General features: G+C 44.7%; 1 protein-coding gene across 2 annotated transcripts in view; it reads right to left on the reverse strand.

Annotated features, from left to right (window-relative positions):
* The window catches only part of LOC126197671 (inter-alpha-trypsin inhibitor heavy chain H4-like), a 164960-nt gene extending 145682 nt beyond the window's left edge, over positions 1-19278 (reverse strand). For both annotated transcript variants that reach the window (XM_049934655.1, XM_049934656.1), the window contains exons 1-2: positions 19122-19278; positions 5733-5899 (exon numbers count right to left, since the gene is read on the reverse strand). In XM_049934655.1, the coding sequence (XP_049790612.1) occupies positions 5733-5899; positions 19122-19220 (266 nt within the window). In that variant the 5' untranslated portion in view covers positions 19221-19278. The remainder of the gene's footprint in view (positions 1-5732; positions 5900-19121) is intronic.
* Between the last annotated feature and the right edge of the window lie 3205 nt (positions 19279-22483).

Here is a 22483-nt window from a genome sequence, read left to right on the forward strand (position 1 = left end):
ACGTCCCCACGAGTGATCACCCCTCAAGATGAAACTGTCACCACAATTGTTGGCGATACGATCGCACTGCTGGTTGCAGAGAGTCTCGTCCCTGTACCGTAGAGCAGTGCGGTTGCTCTCAACAACAACGAGAGGCGTACGCTGACCTGATGCAATGCCACTACAGAGCATCACTTGTCTACAACGTTGTTGCACATGTCAGACAGAGTGTTGGAGTCGGTATATATTGCTGGGTTCTCTCCAGACATGTCTACGTTTATCAGGGTACAAACAGATAACGAGATGCAGGATGCGCTGTTGTCTGACCATGCTAGCTTATGTCCCAAACCACCCCTCTCCCATTAATAAATGCACATTTCCCATACTCGTTTCCTTATCGCCTCTCTTCCATAAGTAGTGCGTAAATGCACAAGACGGTTTAATTCATTCTCGTTTGCAATATGGCGGAAAGACACACACATATTTTATTTACATATTTTGTACGATTTTTATTATATTAAGTGTGCATGAAACTAGTGTTTATAGATCATGAAGAAATTACTTGTAAATTGCTTTCATATCTTAATATACTACTTAACGTGCACAAACCTATAATTTAAATATTTATCAGTTATAATGTTGTGATTCTCCAGTTTCTCCCACGGTATTTCTTGCTCGAAGAGTCCACGGGTGTACTGCCGGTCCATGGTGTCCAACGGACACTGAGCATCTTTTTAATAAGACTCCATGCTGACTGTCAAGCGTTGATAAGTTATAGCCGCAATCTCGTTTGATTAGTCCGTCCCTGGTACCAATTTCGATAGTCTCTCTAACGACGCTGTCCCAGTACTTAGATGTCTGTGCCAAGACCCTGGTATGTTGGTAGTCCATTTCGTGATTTTTGGACAAACAGTGCTCTGCGACCGCCAACTTGTTGGGGTATCTAAGTCGAGTGTGCCTCTGTTGTTCTCGGCAACGACCTTCGATGATGCACACTGTCTGTCCAATATGTCTTCCCACACCGACACAGAATCTGGTACATGCCGGCCTTCCGCAAACTGAGATCGACTTTCACACTTCCCAATAATGCTCGTGTTTTATTGGTTGGCAAAAGACATAGGTGTTTCCTCAATATTCGTCCTATTTTCCCTGATAGTGCGCCAGTAAAGAGTACATAGGCTGTCTCTTCCTCCATGACTTCTTTCGTCTCCACACGCTGTACTGTAGAGGTCGGGTGGACAGCGCGTCTGATCTGCCATTTCGAGTACCCGTTTTTCCGGAATACAGTTTTGGGGTGTTCCAGCTCATGGGCAGACTCTCTGCATCAGAGATGGTGCGCACCCTGTGCACCGGTGTTTTTAACACCCCATTCGCCGACCGCGGTGGTCTAGCGGTTCTAGGTGTTCAGTCCGGAGCCGCGCGACTGCTACGGTCGCAGGTTCGAATCCTGCTTCGGGCATGGATGTGAGTGATGTCCTTAGGTTGGTTAGGTTTAAGTGGTTCTAAGTTCTAGGGGACTGATGACCATAGATGTTAAGTCGCATTGTGCTCAGAGCCATTTGAACACCCCATTCCTCTGCGAAAGGTGGTGGCAGCTATCTGTATAGTACAGGACTGTGTGCGTTTTCTTCCTTTATACCCCGTGGCCCAGGGTGTCATCCGCTCTTCTTTTGACCATGACGTCCAGGAATGGTAATCTTCTTTCTGCTTTGGTCTCTAAAGTGAATTTGATGTTCGGATGTATGGAGTTCAGGTGCATATGGAAGTCTAGGAGCTTGTCCCTTCCAAGGGGCCAGATCATGAACGTGTCATCCACATAACGGGGAAAACAAACATGTTTCCATTCGGATGACGCCGAAGCTTCCTCCTCGAAGTACTCCATATAGAAATTTGCGACCACAGATGAGAATGGGCTCCCCATTGCGACTCCTTCTGTTTGTTCACAGTATTCTCCATTAAAAAGAAAATACATGGAGGTCAGAACGTGCCTGAGAAAGTTGGTCGTCTTCTCGTCATATTTCTGTGCAATAAGCTCAACTGACTCTCGAAGAGGCACACTGGTGAGCAATGTTACAACGTCAAAACTCACCAGGATATCTGAGTCTTTTAATTTGAAGTCGTCAAGACGTTTTACAAGATCCACAGAATTACAAACGTGATGAGGGCATTTACCCACATAATGGCTTAGTAATTCTGCCAGGTATTTGGCCAGCAAATATGTAGATGCCTAATGTTGCTGACAATTGGGAGTAACGGCACCCCTTCTTTGTAGACTTCAGGGAGTCCATAAAGTCTTGGCGGTACGGGTCGTTGAGGTGTCAATTTCTTGGCGAGCGTGGACCGCGGAGAAAACACCTCGTAGGAGGTGGGGATTTAAGACAGGCGGCCGCCCTCAGGAACTCAGCACGGACGCATACATTCACTTCGTTACAATCCCTCGCCTACGCCACTAGCCGTTAGATATGGCTGGTCACAAGGGAAGCAAGCTGGCGGCCGTACTGGCGCTACTCATCGACGCGATGGGGAGCAACCGCGGCAGCAAATGGCATACGAAGGGTACACAGAAGAAGGTGCAGTGCTAAAAGTGCCAGAGAATGGAGCACACTGCGAATGTTTGCAAGAACGCCGTCGCGTGCTTGAAGTGCGCGGCAGTGCTCGATACTCGTAATTGCAACAAGCCATGAGAAGTGGCTTGCAGATGCGCGAACTGCGGCGGCTCACACGCCACAAAGTGGTGTAGCTGCGGCTACCTAAAAGGGTTCCGCCGCCAGCACGCCGCGACACGCCCTGCGGCGATGTCTGGCGCCACGACAGCCACCCCGGCTCCCCGCTCTGGCGAGGGGTGCGAGCCGCGCCACATCGAAGCCGCCACTGATGACGCCGTGGCCGGCTTCCACGCCGCGTTTGCAGCCGAAAGAGGTGCAATCAAGAACGAGCTAGCAGTCGTCCATCACCAGCTCCAGCAGCTGCCTGAGGAGACCAGGATCTCGAGAAAAAGGCGCCTGTCTCCGCCCCTGCCACCCCTGTGAGGCATCCGCTGGGGGTGGACACCGCCACACAGAAGGCCATCGCCTCACCCCCTGCAGAAATGCAGGAGGCAGTGCGGCTGGAGATGCACGTCGAGACGCCTGCTCTGCCTCCCGCTGTGGAGACAGCCACAACAGCCAGCGAAGAGACGCCGTCTGCTTCCTCCTACGACGAGGAAGAGGCATCGGAGGAGGAAGAGCTGCCCCTGTGCCTGCCGCTCCCAGATGAGCGCAAAGTGCAGCTCTTCCTCAAGAAGGCTGCGGCGTCCATAAGGGATGGGTCGTACCCACACTGAGACAACCCTTATCCCTTCGCGCCAACAGACATCCCCAAGCCTCCGCTTCCTCACCACCCGTGCGACCTCCGCCATCCCCGTGGCCTGTTGCACGAGGTGGTGTACCGGAAGGAGCTGCGACTGATTAACGCCATCTTGAACCCCCCCCCCCCCACTACCACCACCACCACCGCGCAACTAGCAGCATGTCTACCAAGTCACGGAGAAATGGGTGAAGGAGTAGCGGCGCTCCGTCAGACGACAGCCTGCCACTGAGGACCTCGCAGCGGTAGTCTGTTTTCAAAATCTACGGAAGTAGCATGATGACCATTCCAAAGAGAGTCAACACTACCACCAGAGAGGCCAACGGAAGAACAACAAAATGGTTCAAATGACTCTGAGCACTATGGGACTTAACATCTATGGTCATCAGTCCCCTAGAACTTAGAACTACTTAAACCTAACTAACCTAAGGACATCACACAACACCCAGTCATCACGAGGCAGAGAAAATCCCTGACCCCGCCGGGAATCGAACCCGGGAACCCGGGCGTGGGAAGCGAGAACGCTACCGCACGACCACGAGCTGCGGACGAAGAACAACAGCTAAGCTGCTTAGCTTCCTTTGACGCTGGACTCGATGACCAGTCCGTGACCTAGTGAGAGCTTGAAATCAGGGGCTCAGTTCGTCAGTGCACCTGACGTTGGCGACATGTCTCATCGCAGAAATATTGTGTCCGCTGGACACTATGGACCGGGAGTATACCCGCGGACTGTTCGAATTATAATTTTGACATAATAAATTAACGGCCGAACATTAAATATCACATACGTCTTTCCGACAATATACCTATTCCTGTAATATACGAGCTGAGTTCTTCGTACCTTGCTTATTCTTAGTAATGGAACGCCAGAAATCTACAAGAGTATCAGCTGTAATGAGGCATGTAATGGAAATTACTGAGTCATATAAAATGCACCATACCTGCAGTGGATTTTTTGATCCATCGCAGCTGTGGAAATCAGTAATACCATTTCCCACATTTGTTATTTGTCAAATATTTATAACACTAGAGAAGGTAAACAACAGCAAATTTCAGTCGGATTTGGTTGCCAACTATATGAGTGCAGTAGAAAAAGTTTTAAGAGTGACAGAACTGTGACGGAAATTTTTTGAATTTGTCAGAATTAGCTGAGCAGTATCTTTGTAATGGCTACTTGTGTCGTACAGGATACAGTACTTGTGACGGAAGAAAGGAAGGAAGGGTAGGGTTTAGAGTCTCATCAATGATGAGGCTACGAGAAGAGACTTAATGGCGTATCTACGAAAGCGACTTTAAGGATTACATTGTCTCTGTACGCACTCGTTACCCTTGTACATCTCTCCTTCCAAACAAATCTTCCTCGCATCCCAAGTATTTGCAGCCGATGCAGTCTCCTTAAATTTCCTTTCCTCAGACTTCACCATATCAGAAAACGTTTATTTCGTTCATTTATAAATGCTTTTATATCTTCCGCTATCATTATTGTTATTATTGTCATTATTTTTATTATTACTCTTATCATTAATAGTGCAGAAGTACAAGCACTGCCAGTATTAACTTTATTAGTTCATAGTCAGTACTACTTAAACTGCCACTTCAGACATTCAAATCATTTTAATAGTAGTTGTCATATTAAGATCGTTATTTGTTGGGTAACTATGATGTAAAGCATGTACAGTATGAGTGAAACACTTGTCCGATATAAAAGAGCCTGATGGCCCTAATCAGATCAGGTTAAACACGTAAATAATTAAAGTGAATACTATAGGTGTAATGTGGGAATAACAAGGGTGACAAGGAAATCAAGTGGTTCCTCTTCAAAAATGTGTTAGGTAAATTGCGGAAAGCCTAAATCAGTGTGGGCACTCACATACGACGCTCAGAGACCTTGATATTTGGCTGCAAGCAATTTCAGCATACTCCTCAAGGCCTTGATTTGATATCAGGTGATTTTCACTTCTTTCCATAATTACAGTGATAGATGGAAAGAACGACATCAGTAAATACAGTAGCACATATCATCACGCCCAACAACCTTTTGTAGCAACATCTCATAGAAAATAAAGTGCACTGCAAACTATTTTGGTCTATGTGAATTGAAGTAACTGAAAAGTTACACAGAATTTCTCTCCGAAAAACCACCAGGCGCGTTATTTCTGGAATTTCCTCAGATATTTGCAATTGTATTTCTTCAATTTGCAGAATGAATCAGCTCAGACCTGCTTAATGCGCCATCCAGTGTCAACACATTGCTTCTTCAAAACTTATTAAGTAAGCAAAATAATAATGCACTTTATTATTACTGTGAATAAATCTGGTCCATATCTCGAAACCGCTTATTGGTCTCAAAGTAGAGAAAATGTGTAGCACTCTGTTGCTACTACTTGCCCAGGTCTCTGTGTACTCACATAACGAAGCGGGAGATAAAGGCGTTCTCAGGCAGCACAGCGTCGAAAGATACTTCTTGTGCTTGATTTGCAGGGTTGCCAATCGTGCTGGTAATCAGCGTTTTAGCATAACGGTTGCGGACCTCGGACGACACATGCAGTTTGTACACCCTGGGTTGTTGAAGTCCCTGCAAAATAAAATTCAGTCAGTGAAAGTTGTCTTGCGGCTGTACGCAGACAGAACGACGTTATTGATACTGCTATCACCCCCTGGGAGTTTCAACCCTACTCCAACGACATCGTTGGATTGCAACCCTTTACCCTATCTCTAAGACCCAAGTCCAGAATGAGGAATAAACCTTTCTTACACCTCAATCGCAAATGCTAGACAGAAAAATAAAGGACGAGTTGTGGCAACAGAAACAAGAAACATTCGATGCAATACACTATTCAACAGGAACATCGAAGGAAGCTGAGAACATCACTTTCCTGTCAGTCATGAATTTCCGGAACTCTGCGGGTAAAATTTCCCCGCGTTTCCAAAGAAGTTCTGTTGATTCAGGGGACTTTCTTTCTTAATGTTCGTCAGTTTCCTAATAGAACTGGATGCCAACTCGATCAGCAAACCGAAAATAAAACGAGATCCTACATTTACTACACTGGGTCAGAAAAAATTCCTCTAGAGATAATTAAATTTGGTAGCTCACCTCCAATAGGCAAGTATGTCTGAACCCATCTGAAATCATCATATTCAGACTTCAACATCCATCCATCTGAATAAGATAACTGTAATTTATTTTCATCAGCCCTAGGCGTCCCTCGACCGACACACGCACGCACGCACACACACACACAGACACACACACACACACACACACACACACACACTTACACAGTTCCTTCCATTACCAAATCGACAATTTATTGATGTCTGCTAGCAAGTCTCGCTGCTTCCAGTTAGCTAGATGCTAGACTTGCGTCTCTCCTCCATTCCATTCAATATCTCCTCGTTAATTATTAGTTGTGTTGTGGTCTTCAGTTCAGAGACTGATTTGATGCAGCTTTACATGCTACTCTATCCTGTGCAAGCTTCTTCATCTCAGAGTAACTACTGTAACCTACATCCTTCTGAATCTGTTTAGTGAATCATGCCTATGTCTCCCTCCACGATTTGTACCCTCCATGCTTCCCTCCAGTACTAAACTGGTGATCACTTCATGCCACAGAACGTGTCCTACCAACCGATCCGTTCTGCTACTCAAGCTGTGCCACAAATTCCTCTTCTCCCCAATTCTATTCAGTACCTCCTTATTAGTTACACGATCTACCTATCGAATCTTCAGCATTCTTCTGTAGTACCACATTTCAAAGCTTCTATTCTCTACTTCTCTAAACTGTTTAACGTCCATGTTTCACTTCCATACATGACTACACCCGATACAAACACTTTCAGAACAGACATCCTAACACATAAATCTATACTCGATGTGAACAAATATCTCTTCTGCAGAAATGCTTTTCCTGCCATAGCCAGTCTACATTTTATATCCTCTCTACTGCGACCATCACTAGTTATTTTGCTCCCCAAACAGCATAACCCATTTCTCATTTCCTAATCTAATTACCTCCCATCACCTGATTTAATTCGACTACATTCCATTATACTCGTTTTGCCTTTACTAATGTTCATCTAATATCCTCCTTTCAAGACACTGTCCATTCTGTTCAACTGCTCTTCCAGACCCTTTGCTGTCTCTGACAGAATTACAATGTCGTCGGCCAACCTCGAAGTTCTTATTTCTTCACCATGAATTTTAATTCCTACTCCTAAGTTTTCTTTTGTTTCCTTCCTACCCATCTACTCTTATAACTTCCATTTGGTTTCTGTACAAATTGTAAGTAGCCTTTCACTCCCTGTATTTTAAACCTGCCATCTTCAGAATTTGAAAGAGAGTATTCCAGTCAACATTACCAAAAGCTTTCTCTCCGTTTACAAATGTTATAACCGTAGGTTTGCCTTTTCTTAACCTATGTTCTAAGACAAGTCGTAGGGCCAGTACTGCCTCGCGTGTTCCAACATTTCTACGGATTCCAAACTGATCTTCCCCGAGGTCGGCTTCTACCAATTTTTCCGTACGTTTGTAAAGAATTCGTGTTAATATTTTGCAGCTGTGGCCTATTAAACTGATAGTTCGGTCGACATCCGTCGACACCAGCTTTCTTTGAGATTGGATTTATTATATTCTTAGAACTACGTAAACCTAACTAACCTAAGGACATCACACACATCCATGCCCGAGGCAGGATTCGAACCTGCGACCGTAGCGGTCACGCGGTTCCAGACTGAAGCGCCTAGAACCGCACGGCCACACCGGCTGGCCATATTCTTCTTGAAGTCTGAAGGTATTTCGCCTGTCTCATACGTCTTGCTCACCAGATGGAAGAGTTTTGTCATGGCTGGCTCTCCAAAGGCTATCAGTAGTTCCAATGGAATGTTGTCTACTCCTGGGACCTTGTTTCGACTTAAGTCTTTCAGTAATTTGTCAAATTCTTCACGAAGTATCGTTTCTCCCGTTTCATCATCAATTACATCCTCTTCCATCTCCATAACATTGCCTTTAATTACATCGAAATTTTATAGACCCTCTACATACTCCTTCCACCTTTTTGCTTTCCCTTCTTAACTTAGGATTGGTTTCCCATCTGAGCTCTTGATATTCATACTGGTGGTTCTCTTTTCTCCAAAAATCTCTTTAATTTTCCTGTAGGCAGTATTTCCCTTACCCCTAGCGATATATGAATCTACATCCTTATATCTCTCCTCTATCTGCTTCGCCATTTTGCTCTTTGTGTTGATCACATTCTTGAGACGTTTGTATTCCTTTTCCCCTGTTTCATTTACTGAGTTTTTATATTTTCTGCTTTCATCACTTAAATTCAATATCTCTTCCGTCATCCTACGATTTCTACTAGACCTCGTCTTTTTACCGACTTGATCTTCTTCTGCCTTCACTATTTCATCTGTCAAAGCTACCCAGTCTTCTTGCATTGTATTTTTCCCCTGTTCTTGTCAACCGTTCCCTAATGGTCCCTCTAAAACTCAACAAAACATCTCGTTCTTGCAGTTTATCCAAGTCCCGTCTCCTTAATTTCCTACCTTTCTCCTGTTTCTTCAGTTTTAATGTACAATTCATATCCAATAAATTATGGTCTGAGCCCACATCTGCCACTGGAAATGTCTTACAATTTAAAACCTGGTTCCTCTTACCATTACAAAATTTATCTGAAACTTTCCAGTGTCTCAGGTCTCTTCCAGGTGTATAACCTTCTTTCATTATTCTTAAACCAAATGTTAGCCATATTAATTTATGCTCTATGCAAAATTCAACCAGAATGCTTCCTCTTTTAAATTTTTGTCTCCCTTAACTATCTGAATAATTTATTTTTTCGCATCGTACATTTCTTCAATCGCTTCATCTTCTGCGGAGCTAGTTGGCATATAAACAAATGGTTGAAATGGCTCTGAGCACTATGCGACTTAACTCCTCAGGTCATCAGTCGCCTAGAACTTAGAACTACTTAAACCTAACTAACCTAAAGACATCAAACACATCCATGCCCGATGCAGGATTCGAACCTGCGACCGTAGCGGTCACGCGGTTCCAGACTGAAGCACCTAGAACCGCTCGGCCACAACGGCCGGCTGTCATATAAACATGTACTACTGTGGTAGGCGTGTGCTTCGTGTCTATGTTGGTTACAATAATGAGTTTACTATATTGTTCGTAATAGCTTATCTACATTCCTATTTTTTATTCATTATTAAACCTACTCTTTGAAAAATAGTTCAAATGGCTCTGAGCACTATGGGACTTAACATCTTAGGTCCTCAGTCCCCTAGAACGTAGAACTACTTAAACCTAACTAACCTAAGGACATCACACACTCCCATGCCCGAGGCCGGATTCGAACCTGAGACCGTAGCTTTCGCGCGGTTTCCAGAATGAAGCGCCTAGCACGTTTATGATACCACATGCTTATCTGTCTGACATTCCTTAGTAACTTTCATACAGGTACAGGCGGTATGGACAATGGTATCATTCGATCTAAGATGGTCTAATACTAAATTGTTAGTATCCACTCGTGTGTTCCATTTGTTTTGATAGCCTTGTGTACTTCAAATAACTGTACAAAGCAGATTTGACGGCTTGCCAGACGATCTTTCCCAGCTCCAGTAGTCGGTGCAGTAGCGTTTTCTACAGGATACTTTCGATATTTTGTAAGAGTGTCCATACTGATATGGGTCAACTATAATAAACTAATTGATATAAATGGTACTGCTGTCGCTGCCTCGAGGACACAGCAACGAGTAGTGTACTCTCAAGGGCTTTTACCTTAGTTTATTTTTTTTATTTTTTATTTTTATTTCGTTCTTTGAGAGTCGTGGCTACTGCCAAACGAGGTGATAGCAATCGAAGCCTAAGTCAGCTGATAACCTCGCTCCGATCATGAGTTACGAAAAACATTTTCGAGTGAAGAAAGCTTCCGTTGCATTTTAGAGTTAATGTCAGCGTGTGGAAAGAGTATTAGAGGATCATTGCTTACTGTATCATTATCAGTGGCAGTTGTTTAGGTATCTGCAATGCACGTATGGAACACCTATCGGAACATATCCTTCTCTTCAGCGGACGGGTTCTTACTCAGGTTTGGACAGAATTTCCAGTTATTCTGATTCACGTTATTTGAAGCCATATATCCGTTTCAAAAATGTGGAAACTTGGATAATATTCGTCGGATTTTGAAAGGTGCCACTTAATGGAATAATGCTTGTGTGATATTATTTGCAAAGTAACATATAGACTATACAGTATAGTTTTAGGTTGAAACTTTACATTGCGTGAAAATATCATTAGCAGTTAATAACTTCGAACAATATTGCCAACTATATAAGGGATTACGCGACACCTTAACGTGGACAAACGTATCGCATAGGAAAACCAGACAATATACCGTTTAATGTATACCCAGAGACGCAGGCCAAATAATGCAGTAGCTTTCCACAGTCACAAAATAACCTTGATAACACGTCAAATAAATTTGACACAAATGCAGTAGACACATTTTAACACCGTCCATGGCTGCTATCGTACCGCAAGCCGAAATTACTTGGAAAGATCTATTTCTATGTAAAGACAGTCAACAGATTCAAACCTTTTATCCATTTTTTTAGGACAGTCTATAGTTTAAAATGAAAACAACAGGCCGAAAGCCAAATTTTTATTCCGTTCAAAAAAATACTGAACAACGTCGATAATAGCATTCCACTATTTGACCACTGCACATACTCACTAACGGGAGGTATTGAAATAAGCACCTCTGGTGCTGAGAAACGACAAAGATCATTCTAGTCGAACAAGACAGCATGCTGATCTGATTTTATCTGCATAAAATTCACACCTGATGCGCTGCGGTGCTACATCCTTTCCCAGGTCGTGTTTACCGAGAACGTCCCGAACAACAGATAGTCCCGCGTGACTAATACTGTAAATGTGTAAAAAAAGGTAAAAAACTAATGTATAGAATTAGAAAGCAATTTCGCTGTGTTGGAGGATAAATTACTTGTTGTACAGTAATATAATTTTCCAGGTGCCTTCAATTGTATACACGTATGTGGACACTGCAAAATTTCTTGCAAACAAAGTTAATAGTAAAGAAGTAATAAATGAAAACTCATCCTCAAATATTGGGTGAATATACTAACAAGAAGAACACGGCAAGTGTCATTATAACCAGATTTCTCAGAAACTTAGCTCAGTTAAAGAGAGGCCAATATAAGCTAACATGTGTCTTGGGTTATTCGTAGGTATTCGACAGTTTCTGAGAAAACATCAGTCAAAATTTTCCAGGTGCTTTATATGCAAAAAAATTGGAAATTTGTGGTACGTTCTATGGGACAAAATTGCTAAGTTCGTCGGTCCCTAGGCTTACACACTACTTAATCTTGAACAAACTTACACTAAGTACAACACACACGCCCATTCCCAAGGGAGAACTCGAACCTCCGACGGAGGGAGCTGTGTGAACCGTGGGAAGGTGCTTAGACCGCACGGCTCCCCGCGCGGTCAGCTTTATGTAGCTTTTACCAAGTGACTGGTGACGCAATAGCAAGCATCGGAGCCTCTTGCTTTTGCGCACCGTGTTCGAATCCTGATTATTATTTTTAATTTTTCTACCCACGTCCGTAGAAGACTACTACTAGAATGTTTTCCAATGTATATTGAAATATCTTTGTCCTCGTCTACTAATTATATGCCTGGCGAATGAACTTAAAATAAAGAAATAACATATACAGATGATGTCGATATTTCTGTTTTAGCACTCTATACGAAGACTGTTCAAAAAGTAACCTACTTTACTGTCTACTGTTGAAATCAACCACGGTACTGGGCGCGTATTCTGTCTATGTTTGTAGACATACTCTGTGCGCGTACCTGATTTTCTTCATGGCTGCGGGAACAGCCCGTCATTGGCTGGCTGTTGACAACTGAACGCGTGTAGGTGGTAGTCGTCGGGTTTTGTATTGTGGTCAAAATGAGAAAGTTGAACAACGTTATTGCACCAAATTTTAAGCTTGACGATTCTCAAGGTGAAACAATCCGCAGGATTCGACAAGTGTTTTGGGAGAAATGGTTCAAATGGCTCTGAGCACTATGGGACTCAACATCTTAGGTCATAAGTCCCCTAGAACTTAGAACTACTTAAACCTAACTAACCTAAGGACATCACACACACCCATGCCCGAGGCAGGATTCGAACCTGCGACCGTAGCAGTCGCACGGTTCCGGACTGCGCGCCTAGAACCGCGAGACCACCGCGGCCGGCTCAGCATGTTCAGTCAGAGGGTTTAGCTACCCTCTGTAATAAAGAAAACTGAGTAAATGGATCAACGTACAACCTGAGCGAGTGTCATCGGACGTCTGCCACGAACAAATTCAACGAACAATATAGAAGAAAAATGAGATAAAAAAGGGATAGGTGACTGGTCAGCATGACGGACTGCCGTCCTAAGGGGCCCGGGTTCGATTCCCGGCTGGGTCGAGGATTTTCTTCGCTCAGGGATTGGGTGTTGTGTTGTCTTCCTTATCATTTCATCCCTATCCGGCGCGCAGGTCGCCCAATGTGGCGTCGAATGAAATAAGAACTGCACTGAGGCGGCCAGACCTGCCCCGTAAGGGGCCTCCCGGCCAATGACGCCAAACGCTCATTTCCATTTCCTGCACGTCTTGGAGGGGTCCCTGTTGTAAAAGGTGGTTATTCAGCCTTTTGACAGGTCTTCAAATTAATGTGACTGGACAGAGAATATATAGAACAAACACGTATACCGAGCTGCTGTTTTCGCTAAGTGAAGCAGAAAATGAGGAGAAAATTGTGGTTTATGCAAACAGTAGCTGCCGAATTATAGTACTGATTATTTTTTTAAAAACGATACTACATGATTTTGGCTATGATGATGGAAAGGTCACTCAAAGAGGGCTTCAACGAGATGATGTGCTCCAAGAGGGCTTCAACGAGATGATGTCTTTGGAACTTGGTGAAATACTAACAACCACTTTCTTTAAAACATCGAACTCCAGTGTATAAAACAGCTTCAAACGTCTGATTACTTTACAAATGAGTTAATAAGTTCTTTGACGTTAAGCTTGTAAGCGAGAAAAAATTCCGAAAAGGTTCGAAATTATTTGTAAATTGTCATGTTTATGACCTCATACCTTCTGAACTATGTATCGACAGTGATGTAATTTTGCTGATACATTCAATGGTATTTGTCGATTTGTTCTGCAAAATATGTTTCAAATGGAGCTAGCAGTAAAAAAAAAAAAAAAAAAAAAAAAGTCTTCCCTGGTGCTTGAGTTTTACTGCGTGAACAGCGGAAACGTTCCTTTCATCAACTTGTGAGGAGTGTAAGCTAGCAAAAGTTAATATTTGGAGTTTTGTGCAAAATTCGTTGAAATTCGCTAAATGCTCTCATTATCAAACACTGGCTGAGTATGAATATCGACTACGTCATTTGAACATCATGAGTTACGTTGCCTCAAGACACGCAAAGTTTGTCGTATTTGTCTTGTATTAAAAGCTTAACGTTAAGACTGATAACGAAAGCGTTTTACAGTTGTAAATTCGGCCAGTAATTGATTGAAAGGCAAAAATCGATTTCTTGTTGTCCCTGGAAGACTTTAGATACGCAACCAGCAACTAGGGATTGCACCGTGCCTCGTGCACCGTGTTAGCCGTTCGACAATACAGAGAAAACAGCACCGCAAACCACTGTCTTGCCGTCAGGAGGGGATGTCCCACACACGCCGCCCTGCTGCAGCACACTCATAATTTAGGTACAGTTAGTGTATTCACTAATGCTCATGAAGCCCATCAGTTTGAGCCCTTTTGCTGTAGTGGTGAGACAATTCGCTCCAGAAGACATTGAGAGTATCACATTGTATACCAAGTGGATAGGATTTTCTTTCCTGGCGATCATCGCTAACCTGATAGGGCAGCGACGAGGTTGTTCGCTGCAAGGTACCGTGATCGTGCTAAGCCCTCACCATCTGTCGTTACAAATCTTACTAGTAACTGGAAGAAACTAGAAGTGTGAATAACATAACACCACCTAAAAAGAACAGTAGCCGATGAAAGAAATTCAACTAACATACTAGCGGTGATAACACACAATCCACATGTCCCTACGAGGGAGCATTAATGTGCAAGTAGTATCAGTAAAAGGCCGCGAGGGGTAGTCTCGGGCGCCTTGTCACGTTTCGAGAGGCTCCCCTCCCCCCCCCCCCCCCCCCGCCGGTAGTCGGTAGTTCGAGTCCTCCCTCGGGCATGGATGTGTGTGTTTTCCTTACCGTATGTTAGTTTAAGTTACATTAAGTAGTGTGTAAGCCTAAGGACCTATGGCCTCAGCAGTTTGGTCCCACAGGATTATTACGACAAATTTCCAAAAATCTGCGCAAGGAGTGCTCTATACATACTAACCTAGCTGACAAGCCCAGCAGTTCCAGGTATTCATTCTGCCAATTTTCTGTTAGAAACGAAATCTGGCAAGTATTCCTGTAGTAGACTTGGAGTGAGACGATACCGTACAGTTTCTGTACGCTGAACGTAGCTGATTTGAGCTTTGAGAGTGTACAACAACTTTTTCTAAAAGCCCCTTTGGCAAAGCCTCTTTGTATCTCTATAGACGGCTATTGTTTCGCCTACAGCCGTTTCCACTCACTTGTTGAAAGCTCTCAGAAACGCTGTCGCGTGTCAGGGATTTCAATTACTTGACTCAACTGTAGGAGTATCTTACAGTAAAGAATAGATGTATTAAAACTTCATGGATGATGCGACATTTTTTCACACATCTCAGTGTTTGTGACATCATATCTCTTGTACTATGTGTCGTACAATGACATATTTTTGTAGATACATTCAGCGCCATATATGTATACTGTCTATGAAATATGATACGAATAATATTAGCATCACAGAAGTAATAAATATAACGCCATGTTTCATGGGGAAGTTTTTTACGCGTTTCAGTGTTTATACACTCCTGGAAATTGAAATAAGAACACCGTGAATTCATTGTCCCAGGAAGGGGAAACTTTATTGACACATTCCTGGGGTCAGATACATCACATGATCACACTGACAGAACCACAGGCACATAGACACAGGCAACAGAGCATGCACAATGTCGGCACTAGTACAGTGTATATCCACCTTTCGCAGCAATGCAGGCTGCTATTCTCCCATGGAGACGATCGTAGAGATGCTGGATGTAGTCCTGTGGAACGGCTTGCCATGCCATTTCCACCTGGCGCCTCAGTTGGACCAGCGTTCGTGCTGGACGTGCAGACCGCGTGAGACGACGCTTCATCCAGTCCCAAACATGCTCAATGGGGGACAGATCCGGAGATCTTGCTGGCCAGGGTAGTTGACTTACACCTTCTAGAGCACGTTGGGTGGCACGGGATACATGCGGACGTGCATTGTCCTGTTGGAACAGCAAGTTCCCTTGCCGGTCTAGGAATGGTAGAACGATGGGTTCGATGACGGTTTGGATGTACCGTGCACTATTCAGTGTCCCCTCGACGATCACCAGTGGTGTACGGCCAATGTAGGAGATCGCTCCCCACACCATGATGCCGGGTGTTGGCCCTGTGTGCCTCGGTCGTATGCAGTCCTGATTGTGGCGCTCACCTGCACGGCGCCAAACACGCATACGACCATCATTGGCATCCATTCGTCCCTCCATTCACGCCTGTCGCGACACCACTGGAGGCGGGCTGCACGATGTTGGGGCGTGAGCGGAAGACGGCCTAACGGTGTGCGGGAGCGTAGCCCAGCTTCATGGAGACGGTTGCGAATGGTCCTCGCCGATACCCCAGGAGCAACAGTGTCCCTAATTTGCTGGGAAGTGGCGGTGCGGTCCCCTACGGCACTGCGTAGGATCCTACGGTCTTGGCGTGCATCCGTGCGTCGCTGCGGTCCGGTCCCAGGTCGACGGGCACGTGCACCTTCCGCCGACCACTGGCGACAACATCGATGTACTGTGGAGACCTCACGCCCCACGTGTTGAGCAATTCGGCGGTACGTCCACCCGGCCTCCCGCATGCCCACTATACGCCCTCGCTCAAAGTCCGTCAACTGCACATACGGTTCACGTCCACGCTGTCGCGGCATGCTACCAGTGTTAAAGACTGCGATGGAGCTCCGTATGCCACGGCAAACTGGCTGACACTGACGGCGGCGGTGCACAAATGCTGCGCAGCTAGCGCCATTCGACGGCCAACACCGCGGTTCCTGGTGTGTCCGCTGTGCCGTGCGTGTGATCATTGCTTGTACAGCCCTCTCGCAGTGTCCGGAGCAAGTATGGTGGGTCTGACACACCGGTGTCAATGTGTTCTTTTTTCCATTTCCAGGAGTGTAATGTGATATCTCCAGATCTATGTGTCACACAACGACATAATTTTGTAGGTATGTTCAGGGGCATATATGGATACTGTCTGCACAATTTATTGCGAATAGAATTAGTAGCACGGAAGTAATATATTTGAAACTCATGCATGATGCGGCAATTTTTTTACGTATCTCATTATTTATGACAGCATATCTCCTGAACTATGATAAATAGGTGGTTCTTAACTCACAGCGATTATTGAATGACATTAAGGCATATTTGTACAAAGTTTAGTTGAAATCTGTGCGGTGGTTTAGGACACGCACACATTCAAACACCCGTTTCTACAATATGCATGGAATCCATCTGATTTCATTTTGGTCCATCAACAGCTTCTTGGTAATAATTTTCAAAATCGACTACAGTCCTCCGAATTGTACCTACAAAAACTGCTAAGTGATGTGGCGGTTCTATGCACGATCTTGCTTAGGATGTTACATTGTCTACGCCGTGCGAAGTGGTAGCGTGGTTTCAGGCGATATGTCACGGACTGCGCGGCCCCTCACGCCGGAGTTTCAAGTCCTCCCTCAGGCATGGGTGTGTGTGTTGTTCTTAGCATAAGTTAATTTAAGTAGTGTGTAAGAGTAGGGACCGATGACCTCAACAGTTTGGTCCCTCAGAAATTCACACACATTTGAACATTTTTTGACATTGTTTACAAATGATGGGCAACTCAGTCCTCGCAAGATGCACTACTGATCAGTTGAGAATCAACACTGGCTGGGAAAAGTGAATACACGACGATCTACTATTATTAACGGATGTGACACTACGCATAAGATAAGAATGGTATCAATACCTCACATTTGCCCCTCCCCCCCCCCCCCTCCCATTGTCAAGCAAAAACCTTAGCAGAGCACTGGAGGTCGTAGTCGGTTGTATCAAAATGGTTTGCCCGCACCTCAGCCTTATCCGCTGTGCACTTATAACTATTAGGACAATTAAACATGAAGTCTACGAAGAAACACGGGTGACTCCGGAGTACATAAATGCCATAATGATACAGGGTCGTACTGTGGGTGAAGACCAGATGAAATGCAGTGACAGTTATTTTCTGCTTAAGAGTTCAGTGTAAATTTAATCGAAATCGACGTAGCGCTTTAGTCGGGTAAAAGTAACAGAGTTACTTCCGCGTTTAATAATTTTAATATGGAAAAAAGGTTTAAATAAAAACGGAGCTTACTTTGCAAAAATGGCTCTGAGCACTGTGGGACTTAACATCTGAAGTCATCAGTCCCCTAGAACTTAGAACTACTTAAACCTAACTAACCTAAGGACATCACACACATCCATGCCCGAGGCAGGATTCGAACCTGCGACCGTAGCGGTCGCGCGGTTCCAGACTGAAGCGCCTAAAACCGCTCGGCCACCAACGGCCGGCGCTTACTTTGCAAATGTGGAGCTCTTTAGAAAGAGTCTTGCTAAAAGAAATACAAAACTACCAATATATAACTCCCTGGTCAGCTCATTTGTCACATATTGGTCAGAAGTATGGGCAGAACATGACAAAAATGCAATAACAAGCTTTCAGAGGAAAATACTGCGCAATATCTGTGGTGCAACAAGGAAGTAAGGAAGCTGGTGAATACGCTCCAACGCCGAATTACACGTATTAACATAAGGTAGGAGCATAGTGAATTTTGTGAAATCTCAGCGAATACGACGGTTAGGACACATGGCGAGAATGGCACAGGATATAATTCAAAGAAAAATGATGAAAAGTGTGATCCATTTAGCTAGGAGAAAATGGAGACGTAGAAGAAGATGTACTGACGACGTGATAGTGGATTTCACCAGTATGGGAGTCCGATGGTGCGAAAGAGCAGCAGATAACCGAGAAATGTGGAGGAAAATCGTTGAAGAAGCCGAGGTTCACCAAGGGCTTTAGCGCTACTAAAGAAGAAGAAGAAGAAAAAGAGAATGGGTTCAACACGTTGAGGATGGTATAGGCATTGTATTCATTGCGTTGAATCGTATTACGTGGAACATTTCATCCAATAAAAACATTTTCGCAAATACGATAAATCGAGCTCCGGTGGCAGACGCAACAAGAGACACTTTGTGCATGACGGTGTGGTTCGCTGCTACAATACGCAGAGCGGTCGTTCCTAGGAGAATAAAACAAAATTTTTTCCTGTTACCTCGGGAAAAGACTGAAGGCGAAATTACAGAGAATCGAGTTCACATGGACGTTTTGCACAAACGCCTCCTTCCGTCCACCTATATCCACTCAAACAGGAAAGGCAGCAAGTTCCAATGGTACGCGAAATACTGTCTACCACACACATTGCGGCGGCTTACGAAGTATGGAAGTAGATTTAGATATAAATGACTAAAAAATCATAAACAGTTGCAGTAACAGTTAAACGTAGGCTATGAATGGTGTGCGTGATACGTGAGGTAACCTGAACAGAGACGGCGACCAGCAGCGCCGCCGACACCACGACCGCCCTGAAGTCCATCGCCAGCTGCAACTGAGGCAGCAGGCCGCGCAGCCGACCCATCGCCAACCAGCCGCCCAAACCGTGTGACGTCAGCAAGGGACTATCGCCCGACAGCGAGTCTCCCTGCTCGCGCGACTTGAAGACAGCTATCGTTAATCAAGGGCACCACCTTCCATCAATCTGAGCCACATATAAATAATGCTAATCTGACTCACCGCTTGTACACTACTGGCCATTAAAATTGCTACACCACGAAGATGACGTGCTACAGACGCGAAATTTAACTGACAGGTAGAAGATGCTGTGATACGCAAACGATTAGCTTTTCAGAGCATCCAGAAAAGGTTAGCGCCGGTGGCGACACATACAACGTGCTGCCATGAGGAAAGTTTCCAACCGATTTCTCATACACAAACAGCAGTTGACCGGCGTTGCCCGGTGAAACGTTGTTGTGATGGCTCGTGTAAGGAGGAGAAATGCGTACCATCACGTTTCCGACTTTGATAAAGATCGGAGTGTCGCCTATCGCGATTGCTGTTTATCGTATCGCGACATTGCTGCTCACTTTGGTCGATATCCAATGACTGTTAGCAGAATATGGAGTCGGTGGGTTCAGGAGGGTAATACGGAACGCCGTGCTGGATTCCAACGGCCTCGTATCACTAGCAGTCGAGATGACACGCATCTTATCCACATGGCTGTAACGGATCGTGCAGCCACGTCTCGATCCCTGAGTCAACAGATGAGGACGTTTGCAAGACAACAACCATCTGCACGAACAGTTCGACGACGTTTGCAGCAGCATGGACTATCAGCTCGGAGACCACGGCTGCGGTTACCCCTGACGCTGCATCACAGACAGGAGCGCCTGCGATGGTGTACTCAACGACGAACCTGGGTGCACGAATGGCAAAACGACATTTTTTCGGATGAATCCAGGTTCTGTTTACAGCATCATGATGGTCGCATCCGTGTTTGGCGACATCGTGGTGAACGCACATTGGAAGCGTGTATTCGTCATCGCCACACTGCCGTATCACCCGGCGTTATGGTATGGTGTGCCATTGGTTACACGTCTGGGTAACCTCTTGTTCGCATTGACGGCACTTTGAAGAATGGACATTACATTTCAGATGTGATACGACCCGTGGCTCTACCCTTCATTCGATCCCTGCGAAACCCTACATTTCAGCAGGATAATGCACGACCGCATGTTGCACGCCCTGTACTGGCCTTTCTGGATACAGAAAATGTTCGAATGCTGCCCTGGCCAGCACATTCTCCAGATCTCTCACCAATTCAAAACGTGTGGTCAATGGTGGCCGAGCAAGTGGCTCGTCACAATACGCCAGTCACTAGTCTTGATAACCTGTGGTATCGTGTTGAAGCTGCATGGGCAGCTGTACCTGTACATGCCATCCAAGCTTTGTTTGACTCAATGCCCAGACGTATCAAGGCCGTTATTACGGCCAGAGGTGGTTGTTCTGGGTACTGATTTCACAGGATTTATGCACCCAAATTGCGGGAAAATGTAATCACATGTCAGTTCTAGTATAATATATGTGCCCAATGAATACCAGTTTATCATCTGCATTTCTTCTCGGTGTAGCAATTTTAATGGCCAGTAGTGTAATAAGGCATGTTTTATTAGTTACTAGCATTTTTTATCGTTTTTATTTTAAACACTAGCTACTACCCACACAATGCACCTAACTAAATCATTAAAATATCTCCCAGTACACTGAATGAGACATTAGCCTGGTGCCCTAACCATCTAACCACACTAAAGAAAGTCCGCAATAGATTAAACCATCTGGCCGAATACGGGGGTTAAATTTCATTAACATCATCCTCGCATCTTATCTGGCCAACCTTTATCAACAATAATATAGTTCTGACTTCTGCTCCTCTCATTGTTTCTCACACCCTCCAATTCCTTAAACTCCTTAGACATTTAGAATACCTTCACCCCTCCCACTGCTCTCTCAACTTGCGTCCCAGCTCCCTATAGTCTCTCTCATCCTCGAGAACTCTGCCCTGTTGCCACACCCCCATCACCCCACCTTCCCTCCGTCTCCATACACTCCACATCCTTTCCTAGCGTAATTACAACTGCCTTACCCTTCCATACCATCAACTCACCTTTGAAAGTTACTCGTCTTTCCCCACTTAACACTATCCATGCCATCCCAAATGGAATGTCCCAATAAACCTTTAGTTGTCCCACCGAGCGAGGTGGCGGAGTGGTTAGCACACTGGACTCGCCTTCGGCAGGACGACGGTACAAACCTGCGTTCGGTCGTCCTGGTTTAGGTTTTCCGTGATTTCCCTAAATCGCTTCAGGTAAATGGCGGGATGGTTCCTGTGAAAGGGCACGGCCGATTTCCTTCCCCATCCTTCTTTAATCCGAGCTTGTACTCCGTCTCTAATGACCTCGTAGTCGACGGGATTTTAAACAGTAATCTCCTCCTCCTCCTTTCGTTGTCCAAGTGGCATCCCGTTCACATCGTAACAGCTATTTCGCACCTATCAGTTCCTTTCAGCATAAGACATCCCACTTCCTTTTCCGCATCATAATATCTTCTCCAGTACTTCATTATAGCCCCTGATCACACTTACCACAGGCTCCACCACATTGTTTTCATAATGAAAACACTGTAGCCTACATCATGTCGCAATCATTCGTTTTGACCTCTTAAATTATAAGAAATTTGTAAGTACATTATCAAATGTCGAAGAGTAATCTGGCCGCCACCAGCCAGCCTCCAGTAGGGGGAACGTAAATAACTTTTAAATAAAAACTTATTTAAAAAAATAAGTGTCAGTTTTTAAATATCGTATTATTTTATGAAACCTATACTTTAATCAATTTTTCAACATAATTTCCACCAATATTAAGCATTTATCATAACGGACAAGTAGTGTCTCAATTCTATGCTTATCAAACTTCACCATGAGTTGTCATCCACTGTTCAAAGGGCATCTTCGGCGAGACATCATTGTTGTTACGTAGATAGCATTTTCTCTTTGTTGGAAGAACAGAAAGTTTAATCAATGGACGCTAGAGTATTGCTAAACAAAGGGTGATCAAATTGTTCCCTGCCATATGAAAAAAAAGTGTGCAATCTTATGGGACTTAACTGCTAAGGTCATCTGTCTCTAAACTTACACACTACTTAACCTAAATTATCCTAAGGACAAACACACACACCCGTGCCCGAGGGAGGACTCGAACCTCCGTCAGGACCAACCGCACAGTCCATGACTGTAGTCCCTTAGACCGCTCGACTAATCCCGCGCGGCCCTGCCATACGACTCGATGA

The sequence above is a fragment of the Schistocerca nitens genome, chromosome 1, assembly GCF_023898315.1.
Source record: "Schistocerca nitens isolate TAMUIC-IGC-003100 chromosome 1, iqSchNite1.1, whole genome shotgun sequence".
Taxonomy (NCBI): domain Eukaryota; kingdom Metazoa; phylum Arthropoda; class Insecta; order Orthoptera; family Acrididae; genus Schistocerca; species Schistocerca nitens.